This window comes from Watersipora subatra, chromosome 11 (genome assembly GCF_963576615.1).
Source record: "Watersipora subatra chromosome 11, tzWatSuba1.1, whole genome shotgun sequence".
Classification (NCBI taxonomy): Eukaryota; Metazoa; Bryozoa; class Gymnolaemata; order Cheilostomatida; family Watersiporidae; genus Watersipora; species Watersipora subatra.
Window position 1 is genome coordinate 27,891,744 of NC_088718.1, and position 16,764 is coordinate 27,908,507.

At 36.8% G+C, this 16,764-nt stretch overlaps 1 protein-coding gene across 1 annotated transcript; it reads left to right on the forward strand.

Moving 5' to 3' along the window:
• The first annotated feature begins 5,003 nt into the window (after positions 1 to 5,003).
• LOC137407935 (uncharacterized) lies at positions 5,004 to 5,813 on the forward strand. Its single transcript, XM_068094322.1, has one exon. It carries the CDS (start codon positions 5,004 to 5,006, stop codon positions 5,811 to 5,813), a length of 810 nt encoding a protein of 269 aa, XP_067950423.1.
• Positions 5,814 to 16,764: the final 10,951 nt, after the last annotated feature.

Genomic DNA, 16,764 nt, shown 5'->3' on the forward strand with positions numbered 1-16,764 from the left:
AAACGGAATTCGTTAATATAGCTACTTATGTCATAACAGATAATTTTTGTAATTTTTGTGACAGCTACTCCAGTAGTAATTTGTCAGCTATAACATTTTTTACACCTCTTCACTTTCTTTACATGACTTGGATACTCTCTTGTTGCAAGACTATAACATAAAAAAGTGGATTTTCAAAGATAATTACCTTTATTTAAAAATATTTGTTTAAAAGTATGGAATATTTACAATTTTTTAACTTGGCCACCGCAGTGTGACTGTATTAACAGAGATACTGCCTATTGCTATCAAGGTTCATGCTAAAGGGTATAGAAAGCTTATCTAAGCATCTACTACGCCATTGAACACCTTTTGCATCTAGTGTGAATCGCTCTGACGTTTGATGTTAGAAAAGAGTTTATAAAAAACGGAGCCCTTAACCTGTTTATCGTGGTATTAACACTATATATAATATTTTGTACAAATAATAATAAGATATCAGTAATTTAAACATCATAGTATCATGGCACAGCGTATTCACGAAAACAGTAAACTTCTTATAACTGGAAGACATCTGTAATGTAAGCAGTTATAACATGCAGAGGCAACCGTGCTACATGTAGGCATATCCCTGGGAGACAATTGTACCAGATGTAGGTATATATCTGTGAGACACTGTGTTACATGTAGGCATATATCTGCCAGAGGTTTGTATCAGATCTAGCTACATATCTGTGAGGCAAGTGTACTACATACAGCTTTTTTAATAATGATGCAACTTTACATGGCAGCGAATCAATGAAGCTACTGCACCTTTGATGTTGGTCTTGTCTTTGATTGTGCTGACTTGAAGAGTCTCAGCATTTTCCAGTTTATTGATAAACCAGTTTTATACAGCTTAGCTTTTGTTCCACTGGTCCTTGCCAACCCTACCACATAGAATGAGGTTTAACCTAGAAGCAAGAATAAATTATTAGTGTAAGCTCAGCAAGTGTACAGCGGTTCTTAGGGCATATCATATTTCTATCCGCTTAACAAACTGTTGTTCCTAACCAATAGGCCACAGACATTGCAACGACAGTCATTATTTAATCGATGGGAATTCATTACTTTTATCAACGACAGTACATTTATTGAAGCATAATTAATTAACCTAGAACATGTGTTTGTATTGGTCGGGCATTAGCACGATCGTGGGCATTGTTGATTATCTAGAATCCTAGTTTATTATTAGCGCTCTCTAGGTTTAACAGCACCAATTGTCACAGAAAAACGCAGCCTCAATGGCAGCGTAAGGGATTGACGACTTAAGGCTAAATGAGAATTATGACGTCACATTTTGAGTACCTGAACCAAGTGTTTTTTTTTGCAGGACGTACTTTTGACACCCCGTTTTTCATAGTTCTATTATTCTTTGTGTATTGAATACAGGCTCATTCAAAAGCCAAGACTCTGATTTATTGAAATATATAATAAAAAATTATGTAATTTATGTGCTGTTGTACTGTTTTTCCTACCCAATAGGCCACAGAGATTGAGTTGTTCACTTGCTGATATATTAAGTTGCCCTATGGAAGCACAAACCCAACGACTGCATACCATGCGGGGTGATTGGGTAAAGAAGTGATTGTCATTAGTTAGCGTACTAAAATTTTCTATTGGCAATCTGCCAGGCTAACAGCAAGTGGCAGACAACTCTCATTACTTCTTATTGTTTATAAGTTGATTTTTGTTACTATTAGGGCATATGTTAGTATGCTTTTGTTAAACTTACAGTTATGTAAATTTATTGCTAGAATGTCATCCCAAGCAACATCATAAACTTATGCAAAATATATCTTCTTAAATAAGTATTTTATAAAATTTAATGAGGTCTGTCTATTGCTAATACATGTAGATTGGTGAGAAAAGTGTTGTTCTTGTTAAGAATTTGCTTCTTTTTTATTTATTAATAAAACAACTTTCCTTCTGTTATTGTGTGTATAAATCCAACAAAAATCAACTGAATTTCTCCATAGGCGTACAATGAACTAGATACAAAAACTTCAAACATCAGCATGTTGGCAGCAGTAATTCTTCTATATTAAATGGTTTTATTAATTTTATTTTTGTAAAAAGGAGTCTGTCAGTTGAGCTATTATATCATTCAGCATGGCTGCAAGAAGCCTACTATAACTTACCTCCAGCTGGTTGTAGATTTCTAAATAAATATGCCTTAGAATGCCAACAAATATTCCTACAAGTCGATACCTATTTTTGCAACCAACCTACAAAATTTTATAGACTGACTGCAAAGATTTAGAGCCTTCCGTTTTTAAATTGATTTTTCTAAAGTTTAAAAATTATTTTTATTTATAACTATATTTAAGAATGTTGCATAAAAACTCATTACACTCATCAATATGCTTGCAACAGTTTGCAGCAAAAATTGTCTTTTTATGTGCAATAGAAGATGAGATATGAGCGTCGGCTCATCGAAAGGCGAGTTAAGAAAACAAAAATGATATTATTAAATAATATGTTATAAATCTACAAATTGATAAGTTAAATAATAATTATCTATAACATACTACAGTAAAAATATATATTTAAAAACCCGCAACACAAACAAACAATGTTTATAATATGTGCTGAAACATAAAATAGCATTTTAAAACCAAAATATTTCCATCATTTGCTCAGCTTACTGCAGTCTGATTGTTGCTTTTGTTTGGGCTTTTTTTATAGCTTCTCTATTCCTTCCACAGTGCCTTCTGATCTCAAACTTTTGTCTACACCTCTGAACTAACGGATATTAGCATCCAATCAATTTTTAGCAGAGCAAAACCTTTATGCATTACTGTGTAGAATACATAGTTTTCATGAAAATAAAAAAATACTTAGGCCTATAGCTACATGTGCAAGTACATCTCATACATGCGTGCTGAGCACAAGTTCTGTACAATATATATAATATTAATTAAACCTTTGAAAAATGGTAGCCATGTAGAATTCGCGAAAATAAATAAATACTTATAGCTGCATATACAACTCGCATATGCATGCTAAGCACAAGTTCTGTGCAATGTATATAATACTAATTAAAATTTTATAAAATAGTATGCTAGCGTTGTGTAATACATATCCTACTTTGGTTCATCCTTTATTAGGAAATAGTGTGTTAGCATTGTACAATGTATGTAGTAATTTAAGTAAATCTCTAACTGACATACAATCATAGCACCGTACATTCACACTTCTGTTGAAGAGTTCAGTATGCTGTATATAAACTTTGTAATGATAATTGATATGATGGTGTGGTTGATAATGTTCATGGCAGACTTACGTACCTATCCAGAAGGCAGCAGTTTTAAGGTAACACCTCGTATCAAATGTTATGCTGGTTATGCCTGGTTTGCAACAGGTACATGCGCTGGCTGGCACTAAAGCAAATCATACACCAGCCAATGAGATGTCAAAGTGAATAAATATTTTTAAAGTTCACTTGCAAGGTCATTTGTAGAGCTAATGTAGTAGCACCACACTGAGGTTATTATAATATGATTACATAGACATCTCGACCACACCTCCTGCCAAAACAACACTATTTTTCTATTGTGGAGTATACCCACAGCACCTTTTATTTCTCTATTGTTGAGTATAGCCACAGCACCTTATATTTCTCTATTGTTGAGTACAGCCACAGCACCTTAAATTTCTCTATTGTTGAGTATAGCCACAGCACTTTATATTTCTCTATTGTTGAGTATACCCACAACACCTTATATTTCTCTATTGTTGAGTATAGCCACAGCACCTTATATTTCTCTGTTATTGAGTATACCCACAGCACCTTATATTTCTCTATTGTTGAGTATACCTACAGCACCTTATATTTCGCTATTATTGAGTATACCCACAGCACCTTATATTTCTCTATTGTTGAGTGTACCCACAGCACCTTATATTTCTCTATTGTTGAGTATACCCACAGCACCTTATATTTCTCTATTGTTGAGTACACCCACAGATCCTTATATTTCTCTATTGTTGAGTATACCAACAACACCTTATATTTCTCCATTGTTGAGTATACCCACCGCACCTTGTATTTTTCTATTGTTGAGTATACCCGACAGCATCTTATATTTCTCTATTATTGAATATACCCACAGCACCTTATATTTCTCTATTATTGAGTATACTCACAGCACCTTATATTTTTCTGTTGTTGAGTATACCCACAGCACCTTATATTTCTCTATGATTGAGTATACCCACAGCACCTTATATTTCTCTATTGTTGAGTTTACCCACAGAACTTTATATTTCTCTATTATTGAGTATACCCACAGCACCTTATATTTCTCTATTATTGAGTATACCCCACAGCACCTTATATTTCTCTATTATCGAGTATACCCCACAGCACTTTATAATTCTCTATTATTGAGTATACCCACAGCACCTTATATCTTTGTTATAGCTATTGAGCTATAAGGGATTGTGACAATTATGAGATAATAGTTTATGACTATAGTAATCTTTTTGCTTATAACAATTCTGTTTACATCTGAAGCAATATAGTCATATAGCGCTCTATTGTATTTTACCATATACTAAGCTAATATTTATAAAGCTACTTTTGGTTCCATATAAATACCCACAACATTTTCTGTTCAAGTTGTGTGTTTCCGTCAGTGAATAAACTACATTACAATCTACACTACTTCAGGCTTCAATTCTTTACAAGAATACAACAGGCTAAATTGGCAACAAGGATGGGATCTTTTTGAGTCGACATTGATACCAAGGGAGTTCTCAAAGTATATATCAGTTACGTATACAGTCAGAGAGCTACATACAGCAGAAGATTCACATTATTCACCTGAAGAAACACACCAATTTTTACATACAACACTGACGCTGCAGTTGTTTTGTGAGTTAACACATTTGTATTTCTAAACTTCAACACTTGTTAAAATGAGCGAAGTAGCAGAGCTAGTTGCAATGCTTAATGAACAAAAAGTTGAAAATAGAAGGTAATGCAAATGTTGGTAGAGGGCGCATCTAAAGAACCGAAAACGCATCATGCGGTTTCTATACCTAATTTTCCTGCCTTTGATTCAACATCGGAGTTGTGGACAGATTACTGGGCTAGATTCAATACTTTTGCAGTGGCTCACATTATAACAGAGGATCGAAAGCCTAAAATATTTTTCGCATCACAGTCAGCAGTAACATGCAAGATTCTAACCAATCTTTCGGCTCAGATGACTCCACCAAAAGTCATCAACCAGCTGACCATGGCAGAAATAACTGGCTTTATGAAAGAACAGTACGATCCGAAGAAATTCATCATCAGAGAAAGGTTCGAGTTTTGGAGTGAAATGCGGCACAAACCAGGAGAGACCGTCCAAGAGCTGGCTGCACGTATCCGTCAGGATGCCACCACTTGTGATTTTGCTTCCATCACCAACCCACATGAAGCTATGCGGACCAAGTTAATTTGCTCTGTAAACATTGAAGCTGTTCTGAAAGCCCTGTTCAAGGTTAAAGTTGATGAGCTGTCTTTCACCCGAGCAGTAGAATTGGCTACAGAGACTGAGGACGCCGCTAAAGTAGCTAAGGAGACTGCACATGGATCTAAGGCTACAGGTGTTAACAAAGTTCAGTCTGAGAAGAAACCCACAATCAACAGGCCTAGCGGTTTTTCATCCAGCGCCAGCCAAGGGAACCGACTACCTCCAAGCTGTTATCGATGTGGAAAGAACCACTTGGCTAACACTTGTACGCACAATAATTCCCAATGCAATTTTTGTAAAGAGCTTGGTCACATTGAACCTGCCTGCTAAACCTGTCAACCAAAGTTAACACAGTCAGCATGATATTTAAGGATCTCCAACCTGACCGATCTTTGCGGCAAGCTGGTGAGCAACTCTGCCAGGAGTTTTCAAACCTTTTTCAACCAGAGCTTGGATGCCTCAAGGAATTCAAATTGGAAGTCAGATTCAAGCCTGATGCTAAACCTGTTTTCTGCAAAGCCCAACCAGTCCCATTTGCCATGCAATCGGATCTAGTCCAGGCATATGAAGCAGGGATCAAACGAGAGATTTGGAAACCCGTGCAGTTCAACAATTATAGAACGCCAGTAGTGCCCATCAGGAAAGTTTTACTGCCAGGTCAACAAAAGAGAAAGCTGTGAGTATGTTGGGACTACTCAGTTTCTATTAACAGCCAACTAGAAACACATCCTCAACCCATGCCACTCCCAGGAGACTTGATGCAGAAGCTAAAAGGCGGTTACGGATTCACAAAGATAGATTTGGCTGATGCATACAACCAAATTGCACTACCTCCTGAGAGCCAACGACGCCTGGCGTTGAATACACACAGAAGAGTTCTTCTACAGCAGAGACTTCCTTTTAGAATAAGTTTGGCACCAGGCTATTTCCAAGAAATCATGGAGCAGCTCACTAGTGACTTAGAAAGTGTTGCAGTGTATCGGGACGATATTCTAGTCAGCGGATCTACAGTGGAGAAGCATTTAAGCAACCTAAGAAAACTAATGCAATGCTTAGATGAGAAGGGCCTATGCTGTCGGAGGGAAAAGTGTGAATTTGCAAAACTTGCAATCAACTACCTCGGACATCTACTTTCTCACCGAGGCATAGCCAAGGGCGAAAAGGCAGATGCAGCCAAAGCCATCCTCAAACCCATAGATATCTCATCACTTAGCTCATTTCTTGGATCCGTGGTGTTCTACAGCAAATTTCTACCGAGTTTGCCAACAGTAACAAAACAACTCCATCGACTCACTCAAAAAAATGTGTCATGGATATGGGGATCTGAAGAAGAAGCCAGTTTTCAACAACTCAAAGAGATGCTATGCTCAGAGACTGCACTAGCTCATTTCGATCCATCACTAGAAAATGGAATTTTCTGCGATGCCTCATCAGTAGGAATGGGCGCTGTTCTTTTCCATCGATACTCAGATGATTCCGAGCGACTTATTTTCAATGTATCAAAGACGCTGAACAGCACGCAGAAGAAGTACGGACAGATACAGAAAGAAGCACTTGCTATAGTCTTTGCACTAAAAAAGTTTCACCAGTATCTGTATGGCAGATGTTTCATATTAATCACCGATCATTGACCATTGTTAGCATTGTTTGGGCCGACTAAAGAAACGCCAGCATTAGTGGCCAACAAATTAGCTCGATGGGCTCTACAGCTTAGTCAATTCAAATACACCATCGAATACAGGAAGACCAACCATCACGGCAATGAAGATGCGCTTAGTCGTCTCCCTGTCGGACCTGATCACAATTTTCATGAGGAGGAAGATGGCGAAGATATGGACACAGTCTGCACGATATGTACCATTGGTCAGCAACTAAAACCGACAGATCCAAAAGTGCTACATAAAGAGACTTTGAAAGATCCTATTCTGTCTACTATCATTTGCTACACCAGAAAAGGATGGCCTAAAGCAATTGAAGAAACTAACATTGAAGCGGAAGACCAAATTCACCGCGCGGATTACAAGGTACCATGTTTCAAGAATATTGCTGGGTCACTCTCCATTTCCGGTGGTTGTCTATCATACGGATCGAGAGTTGTCATACCGCTCACCCTTCAACCACAAGTTCTACAGATACTTCATTTAGGACATTTTGGCGTGAAACGCATGAAGCAGCTGGCATGATCTGCTGTGTATTGGCCGAGGATTGAGGCTGACATCATGGAAGCATGTAAGCAATGCACCTCCTGCGCCGAACATCAGAACCAACCAGCTAAGCCTCTTAACCATTCGTGGATGCTACCAGAAAAACTATGGAGTCGTATACATATCGACCACGCAATCAACTTTCTGGGATCAAACTGGCTGTAGTGGTGGATGCTTATTCTAAATATTCATGCATTCACCCAACCACGTCAACATCCACTAAGACAACCACAGAGCTACTGGAACAAGACTTTGCACATTTTGGCTATCCTTACACTATAGTGTCGGACAATGCCACCACCTTCAAGTCAGAAGAGTTCTAAAGATGGTGCAGAGACCGTGGAATAGTCCACCTAACCGGAACACTTTACCACCTCGCGACAAACAGAGTGGCAGAACAGCTGGTGCAGTCATTCAAACAAGCTCTGAAGAAATCGGAGTTACCACCCAAGCTTGCACTAACAGAATTCCTCATGCATTACCGGCATACGCCACTGACAGGAGGATAATCACCGAGTGAGCTACTGAATGGACGGCAAATACGCTGCAAGATCGATGTTCTTCTGCCTTCATCGGCACATCAGGCTCAAGGACGACAAAGCAAGGAAACTGACAAGAATGAGGAAACTGAACCTAAAACTACTATCGCAAAGATCTACACCTATACAATTGACAGCCCTTGCTATACTCTCTATTGCGGGCCTCGACGGGATAAAGAGCCTCGATGGGTTCCAGCCATTGTCACCAAAGTGTTCAAAGCCCGAAGTGTGAATTTCAAGGTGATTCTCGGAGGACCAACATGGAGGCGACACATCGAGCAACTGCTACCCCGCTATGGAGTAGAGAAAGATTCGGAGCCAGCAGACGGGGAAAAGCAACAAGATGGTACTGGGGCTGAACCACATGTATCCTCAAGCCATTCAGAGGTTACAAATAGCCGTCAACTATGAAAAAACCCCAGGAAACTAACAGGAGGAGAATATGGACCAGAAAACCCCCGACAAACTAAAAACTAGCAGACCGCCAGACTATATAGATGTACCTATGGCTAGGAAGAAGGTGTTATGGCTATTGAGCTACAAGGAATTGTGACAATTATGAGATAATAGTTTATGGCTATAATTATCTTTTTGCTTATAACAATTCTGTTTACATCTGAAGCAAGATAGTCATATAGCGCTCTATTGTGTTTTTACCATATACTAAGCTAATATTTATAAAACTACTTTTGGTTCCATATAAATACCCACAACATTTTCAGTTCAAGTTGTGTGTTTCCGTGAGTGAATAAACTACTTACAATCTACACTACTTCAGGCTTCAATTATTTACAAGAATACAACAATCTGTCTATTGTTGAGTATATCCACAGCACCTTATATTTCTCTATTGTTAAGTATACCTACAGCACCTTATATTTCTCTATTATTGAGTATACCCACAGCACTTTATATTTCTCTATTATTGAGTATACCCACAACACTTTATATTTCTCTGTAATTGAGTATACCCACAGCACCTTATATTTCTCTGTTATTGAGTATACCCACAGCACCTTATATTTCTCTATTGTTGAGTATATCCACAGCACCTTATATTTCTCTATTTTTAAGTATACCTACAGCACCTTATATTTCTCTATTATTGAGTATACCCACAGCACCTTATATTTCTCTATTGTTGAGTATACCCACAGCACCTTATATTTCTCTATTGTTGAGTATATCCACAGCACCTTATATTTCTCTATTTTTAAGTATACCTACAGCACCTTATATTTCTCTATTATTGAGTATACCCACAGCACCTTATATTTCTCTATTGTTGAGTATACTCACAGCACCTTATATTTCTCTATTATTGAGTATACCCACAGCACCTTATATTTCTCTATTGTTGAGTATACTCACAGCACCTTATATTTCTCTATTGTTGAGTATACCAACAACACCTTATATTTCTCTATTGTTGAGTATACCCACAGCACCTTATATTTCTCTATTGTTGAGTATACTCACAGCACCTTATATTTCTCTATTGTTGAGTATACCCACAGCACCTTATATTTCTCTATTATTGAGTATAGCCACAGCACCTTATATTTCTCTATTGTTGAGTATACCCACAGCACCTTATATTTCTCTATTGTTGAGTATACCCACAGCACCTTATATTGCTTTACCATTGTCAATCATTAGTTGCTTTCAGTAAAATTATTTGTTGTGAGATAACAGACAAAATCATTTGAGTATTTTGGCTTTTCAAAAAAGTTGTAACTGTATTTGTTTGGAAATTCAAGTCAACAGGATAAAAATACAGCTGAAAAAGAGGAAAACCAAAAGGAAAACCAAACATATATGTTCCGATGAAGCTAGTAGAAACACAAAACACTAATGTTATTTGAGGTAACAGATATAGTAGAATGATTTATAAGGCGTTAAAAAGTAACTCGATTCAATTCCATTCTCATCAAGAAATTAACAATTCAATTCCCAATTTTTTAACTTTAAAGCACATCAATTATATCAGTACTTTTATCATATATTCCAGTACTTCAGAGTTTTGGCTTTGGCATGAGCCTATATTCAATACACAAAGAATAATAGAACTATGAAAAACAGGGTGCCAAAAGTATGTCCTACAATTAAAAATACACTACATTGTGGTTCCCACAATGTGATGTCATAATTAGCATTTAGCCTTAGGTAGTCGATCCCTTTTGCTGCCATCGAGGCTCCGCTTTTTTGTGACAATCGGTGCTCTTAAACCCAGATTGCGCTAATAATAAACTAGGATTTTAGATAATCAACGATGCCCGGAGATCGTGCTAACGCCCGACCAATACAAACACATGTTCAGGGTTTATAGATTTTGGGTGATTGTTATAGTTTGCTTTTTTCATCCTTAGTTGTAGGAGTAGTATTATCTGAAGAACTTGTATTGCTTTCCATGTTGATTTCTACACATGATTATGCTTCAATAAATATACTGTTGTAGATAAAAATTGAAATCACATCGAATAAATTGTGACTTGCAGTGGCGTTGTTATAGGACTATATATAAATTGCACTGTTGCGAGATCTAGCAAGGCTTGAAATTAATTAGCTTCAATCTTGCCCCTCAACATCGCAATAAAAAGAGAGGGCTAGTGCATAATATTATTGGGAAAACATAGTATGGTGCTTGGAATCTGAGCTATTTGTCATAGAAATAATCTGTACGTGGAGAGCTAATGACACTGATTCCTTTGTCATCTTCATTGGTTCTCTGGAGTTGTCCTACCTTCGCCTGCCACTGGCGTCATTATCGTAGTTGATGAATAAGCGGTAAGAGCACACAATGCTGACTATGAAAATTGTGACATCATAATTTGCGAGCCTATACCACCGAACATTTCTGTAGTAGAGCTCTTTGGAAATCCTATAAACACCAACCAATGTCTGTCTCACCATGTCAGACAATGGCTCATTTGAAAGCCAAGATGTTGAAGAACCTGAATAAGTTGAAACAGTACTGATATAATTGATGTGCTTTAATGAACCAACTCAATTTAATTTACCAAAAGAAACAAAGTCAATTCTTTATCGATTGTTAACAAGAAGTTGACTCATGGCAATCTATCAAGATAACAATAAACCACAATTACTAACACATATGCTAAACACAATTACTACACAGACTACCTCAGCCTCTTGACTGTTTGTATAGCAAGTAATAACTCTTTCACTATTACGTTTGTTCGGACAGAGTTAAGACAGGCTGAGAATCTTTGCAAACAATTGGTGCTTTTTCCTATTCTTTTAAAGGCTAAAGTTTCTGTTAAAAGGATTTATTTAATTTAAAGTTTTTTGGAATCAGCAGAAAATTCTGCACAAGAATCAATGCATTTGACAAACAGCATCTATGTTTAATATCTTTCTTTTGTCTATCTGTAATGGAAACTGCCGGTTCCCTTTACTTTTACACAAGACAGTAGCAAATAAATAAACACACCGAGTGTTTAGTCACCAGAGAATATATATTTTATCACAAATATATATAAATACATAAAGTTTGTGTGTGCATACAAGTGCATATATGGTGTTCTCCTTCTTTTATAGCAATCACTTTTCCGTTAGGCTCTTCCCCCTTCTTATTGTTCGACTTTTTTACTCATCACTTGATCATTCCGGCCGGTTCATCAATGACCAAGCATTACCCGATGGCAGAAAGGCTCGGTTTGGTGATGCCGATGACCATTGGGCCAGTCTTTCTGGCTCTGTTCATGGCTCTGTGCCGCAACACATGGTAATTGAAAAATAAAAAATTTGGAAACCATGATTTTATGCTGAGATTTCTGAGAATAAGAACCTCTACATGTAACTATTTTTTTCTTGGAAAAATGATAACCTGACATCCCGAATTTATTTTAGCAATATTTTGGGGAAATCCATTAAATTTGTATCTGTAACATTTTACATAGACAAACCATTATAAAGGTTTTCATGTGGAATGAACGATATGTGCTGAGATTTTATGAAAGCGTTCATAATGCAAGAGTTGTAGCAGATATTCATTAATACTAAAAACAAATGTAAGGGTGAAAATATAAGCAAAAAAATAAATATATATTTCTAGATGACTAGCACATATATTGTCACAGTATTGCTAGGCTAGATGTGACAGGATTGTTATTCACTGCTGATGCAGTCAAGAAAAGGCCAATGCTATTACTGCTGTTTATCTAGTATTTTGCAATATTATGACATACTCATTATATACGCATTATTTGGCTTTCAGCATGAAGGGCCAGTCTTGTAAGGCAGAGCTAGCTAGAGAGTGGTAGAACACACATGTGAATAATAAAACCTGTTCTGGAACACTAGAACCAACATCTACATGCAAACATGAAACATATATGTCTAACAAAGTGACATTTGTCTTAACTGCAATCAAAACAGCATAAGTAAGCTTGTTGCAAGCAAACCATAGAACTATACTATATGCTTGCGTAGTACATATTATAATTGACCAATAGAATATACGCAGTGATATAGAGGTCTTGTTAAAATGTGCGTGGTTGGCAACAATGGACTGCACTGACATATTTGTTTCAACGCTTCTGAAATAAGAGACTTGTTTACTTAGGATATCACTGTCTGTGATGAACTTTTGACAGCGACAGCGCAACAGTGATCATACATACAGTAACAACAAAGGAAATCATTGATGCATTTTGTCTCGAGTCATTTTGCTTATTGAGATAGAGAATCAAATCAACTCCTTTATGATGATATTAGACTCCTTTAGACCCGATTCAATTCAATTTTATTTGGAAGGATGTCCCAAGTCAATTCAGTTCTACAGTAAAAGGAAACAGAAAATCAATTCAATTCATCTGTGAGTTGAGCCTATAACTCAATTCATATGTAACTCAAGTGCCCATTTTTGTAAGTAGAGCCTGAAATATGAGTATAAACAGCTATATATAGATTACAAAGATGATCAGCCGTGTTCAGTGTATAGGGAGGTTATACAAACTAGAGTATATAGGGAACAGCTACATATGATATATACAATGCATGCATTCCATGCATGCATTGTATATATCAAGTTTTGCCACTATACACTGCATGGCAAAACTTTATACAATGCATGCATGGAATGCATGCATTGTATATGTTGTAAAGGCCTGGCCCCAGTAGCTGCACCAGCTTTACTGTACTAATAGGCAGATGCAGCCTGAACTCTAGGTCTTCCCCTTGCTGGGCCTGACTGACACACTTGATGGTCAGATCAGTCCGTGGCAATTACCCAACCTCAGGCTCACGCTAAACTCCAATGCAGCTTGCTTTCTAAGTCCCTATCATTGGCTAGTCTAGGTCCCAGAATAGCTCGCTTTAGGGCCTGATCACCTATGCTAGCGCATATCTGATCAGGTCTAGTCGTAGCGTAGACCAAACTCTAGCCTTCCCTAAGTTTCTTTCAGGCAGTTCTATCATGTGTACATGTGAACATGTGTACAATAGCATAAAGCTCTCAACAATCCCACTGATGTGACTTGTGCCCCTGCTTATATACTGGCACTCTCCGCCTACTTCCACTCTGGCCCATAAAAGGAGTGCAATGAATATTATATAATAATACATTGTTTAAGGCATGCATGCGTAACAGGCTTATATACAAAATATTACATAACAAAGACAAGACGAGAAAGGCATATATAAGGTTATAATAATAGGACACAGATATTGGTTGATGGTGCCACTCTAACGATTGCATAGATAAGGGTAAATGTTCAGCCCTCCACAATATCAAGTTGATTGTGATGCAAGTGAAAAATTTTATGAAGCCAGTTTTAGTTTGCTATTTTGTTTTCTGCAGATAATATAATCCTATTATTGCAGACAAACATCTGCTTTACATAATTTATTTTGTTAAGCTTGCAACTCTTTGATGTTGCGTACTAATTAGCAGGACCCTCTCCATTCAACATATCAATGTAATAAGCAGTCTCAAACTGACCATCTATTTAGAAATTCCATTAAAGTTTGACTTGCAATAAAATTCACATTACAGTTATTTGGTATCAAAAGATTCACCATGTCTTACTCTGTTGTGTTGTAGGTGCCAAATATGTGGAAATGTGATTACAAGCTCTCAAAAGTTCAAAAACGAAAAGCCGCCGTAGATTGGAATCTTTTTATTTCGATGATGTAGCCAAAAAATTTGGTTATTGTTTTGTCACGTATGTTCTCACATGAATTGAAAAGCCAATAAAAAGCTCAATATAAAACTTGTCGTAGCACTAGTTTATGACAAACACTTTGGGTTTTACCGAAGACCCCGTATCAAATATAAACGCTCGCTACTTTACAGTTTTGTTTCGGCCGGGTTTAATCGGCAAGTCGTAATCTGATCATGTGACCCAATACTTTACAAATAATTTTTGCAGCACTTTTCGATTATCACAGGTGACCAACAGGCTCGTCATAATTATCAGACAAGGATATGTACTCTTTCGAGGTAAGGTTAAAAAATTAAATGAATTTTTACGGTAAGTTATAAGATATCAGTGCTAAAAGTGACAGCATTACAATGACAATAAAATAGACGCCTAAGAACAATAGACATGGTTTTATTGAATACGGAAAGTATATTTGTGAAAATATTTCGACGAATAAGGTCGCATGAAAGTGTAAACAGAAACCATCTCTCACAATTATGTCACATTTGAGCCGTTTTGGAAAGAGAATCCAAACTACGGCGGTCTCGTGTGGCTGCGATTAACTGTTCGTTTTTGAGTTTTTAAGAGCTTATAATCACATTTCCACATATTTGGCACCTACAACACAACAAAGTAAAATATGGTGAATCTTTTGAGTCCAAATAACTGTAATGTGAATTTTATTGCAAGTCAACCTTTAAAGCTCTGTTTTACTGGCATACCTTAATCGACTATCAACATAGGATTTTTGCTTTGCATTGTAGATCTTAAGGTTTTCTATTGTATTAAAATATGTTCAACATTGTGATGTACAACCATTGGATTTCAGAAATGGTTCTTTTTGGGACTTTTTGCAGGTTAAACAAATTGCAATTGATACATATTATATTATATTGTATAATATTATATCATATAATATTATCATATTATATGTTATATTGTTTACCCATGTATATAGGTATACAATATAAATATGTTTAAAGAACTTGGACTATTGGATATTATATTATACATATATATATATATATATATATCAATTGTAATTTAATAGCTCTTAACAAAGTCCCAATAAGAGGTGTTGTGTTGTCATGTGTTGTCAATGAAAAATGCCCATTCAACCACCTTCAAATAATTTTTCTGCAAACCCCCAAACTTACAATAGAATGGAGTAGCAGTGATACAGGAACGTCATTGTGACCCAGATTCATTGACTTGGCAGTATTCTAGGAAGTCAATAATGGCTTACCTAGTGCTCTTTCACAGACTGGGAACTTCAACAATTTCTGAAGGGTATTCCTAGAACCCATTTGTAAAAATGGCATTGCCTGTTATTTGACAAGAAACTGCATGTGTGACATTACTGTTACCAACCCTTGAACTATGCATAAAACTATTTTAGAAAAAGGAACATGTGACAATGAACATGTATGTATAATGTTTAGTGTGCTGTGATGCTGTTGGAACAACCACAAGAATCCAGAGACTAGGTACATGAGCAAAAAGTAAAAAAGAAAGCTATCGAACTGAACTGCAGTAAATTCTATCAAAATTATAATATAATAATATATGATAGAATGCTCGTATAAAAATATACACTCAAAAATTTGCCTACTTTAAGGATTTTAGAAAATGGTTCTTTTGGGACTTTTTGCATGTTAAGCAAATTGCAATTGATACATACATGTATAGGTATATTAAATACCAAATAGTCAATGTTAGTTACCCATATATATATTGTTTACCCATGTATATATACAATATAAATATGTTTGGAGCTTAACAGAAGAACTTGGACTATTGGATATTATATTAAACATACATAACAATCGTAATTTAATGGCCCTTAACAAAGTCTCAATAAGAGGTGTTTTTCAAAATATCCACTAAAAAGGAAGTTTTGGGTATATATATCTATATATAAATATATATATATATACATGTAAATATATATATATATGTGTGTGTGTGCGTGCGTGTGTGCGTGTGCGTGTGCGTGTGCGTGTGCGTGTGCGTGTGCGTGTGCGTGTGCGTGTGCGTGTGCGTGTGCGTGTGCGTGTGCGTGTGCGTGTGCGTGTGCGTGTGCGTGTGCGTGTGCGTGTGCGTGTGCGTGTGCGTGTGTGTGTGTGTGTGTGTGTGTGTGTGTGTGTGTGTGCGTGCATGCGTGTGTGTGCCTGTGTGCGTGCGCGCGCGCGTGCCTGCATGCGTGCGTGCGTGTGTGTTTACACTGCAATAAAACAGCATAATCAAGCTTAATGCACGCGCAAGCAAACCATAGAACTATACTATATGCTTGCATAGTACATATTATTGACCAATAAAATACACGCAGTGTTGTTGAGGTTTTGTGAAAATGTATGCAGTTACCATCATT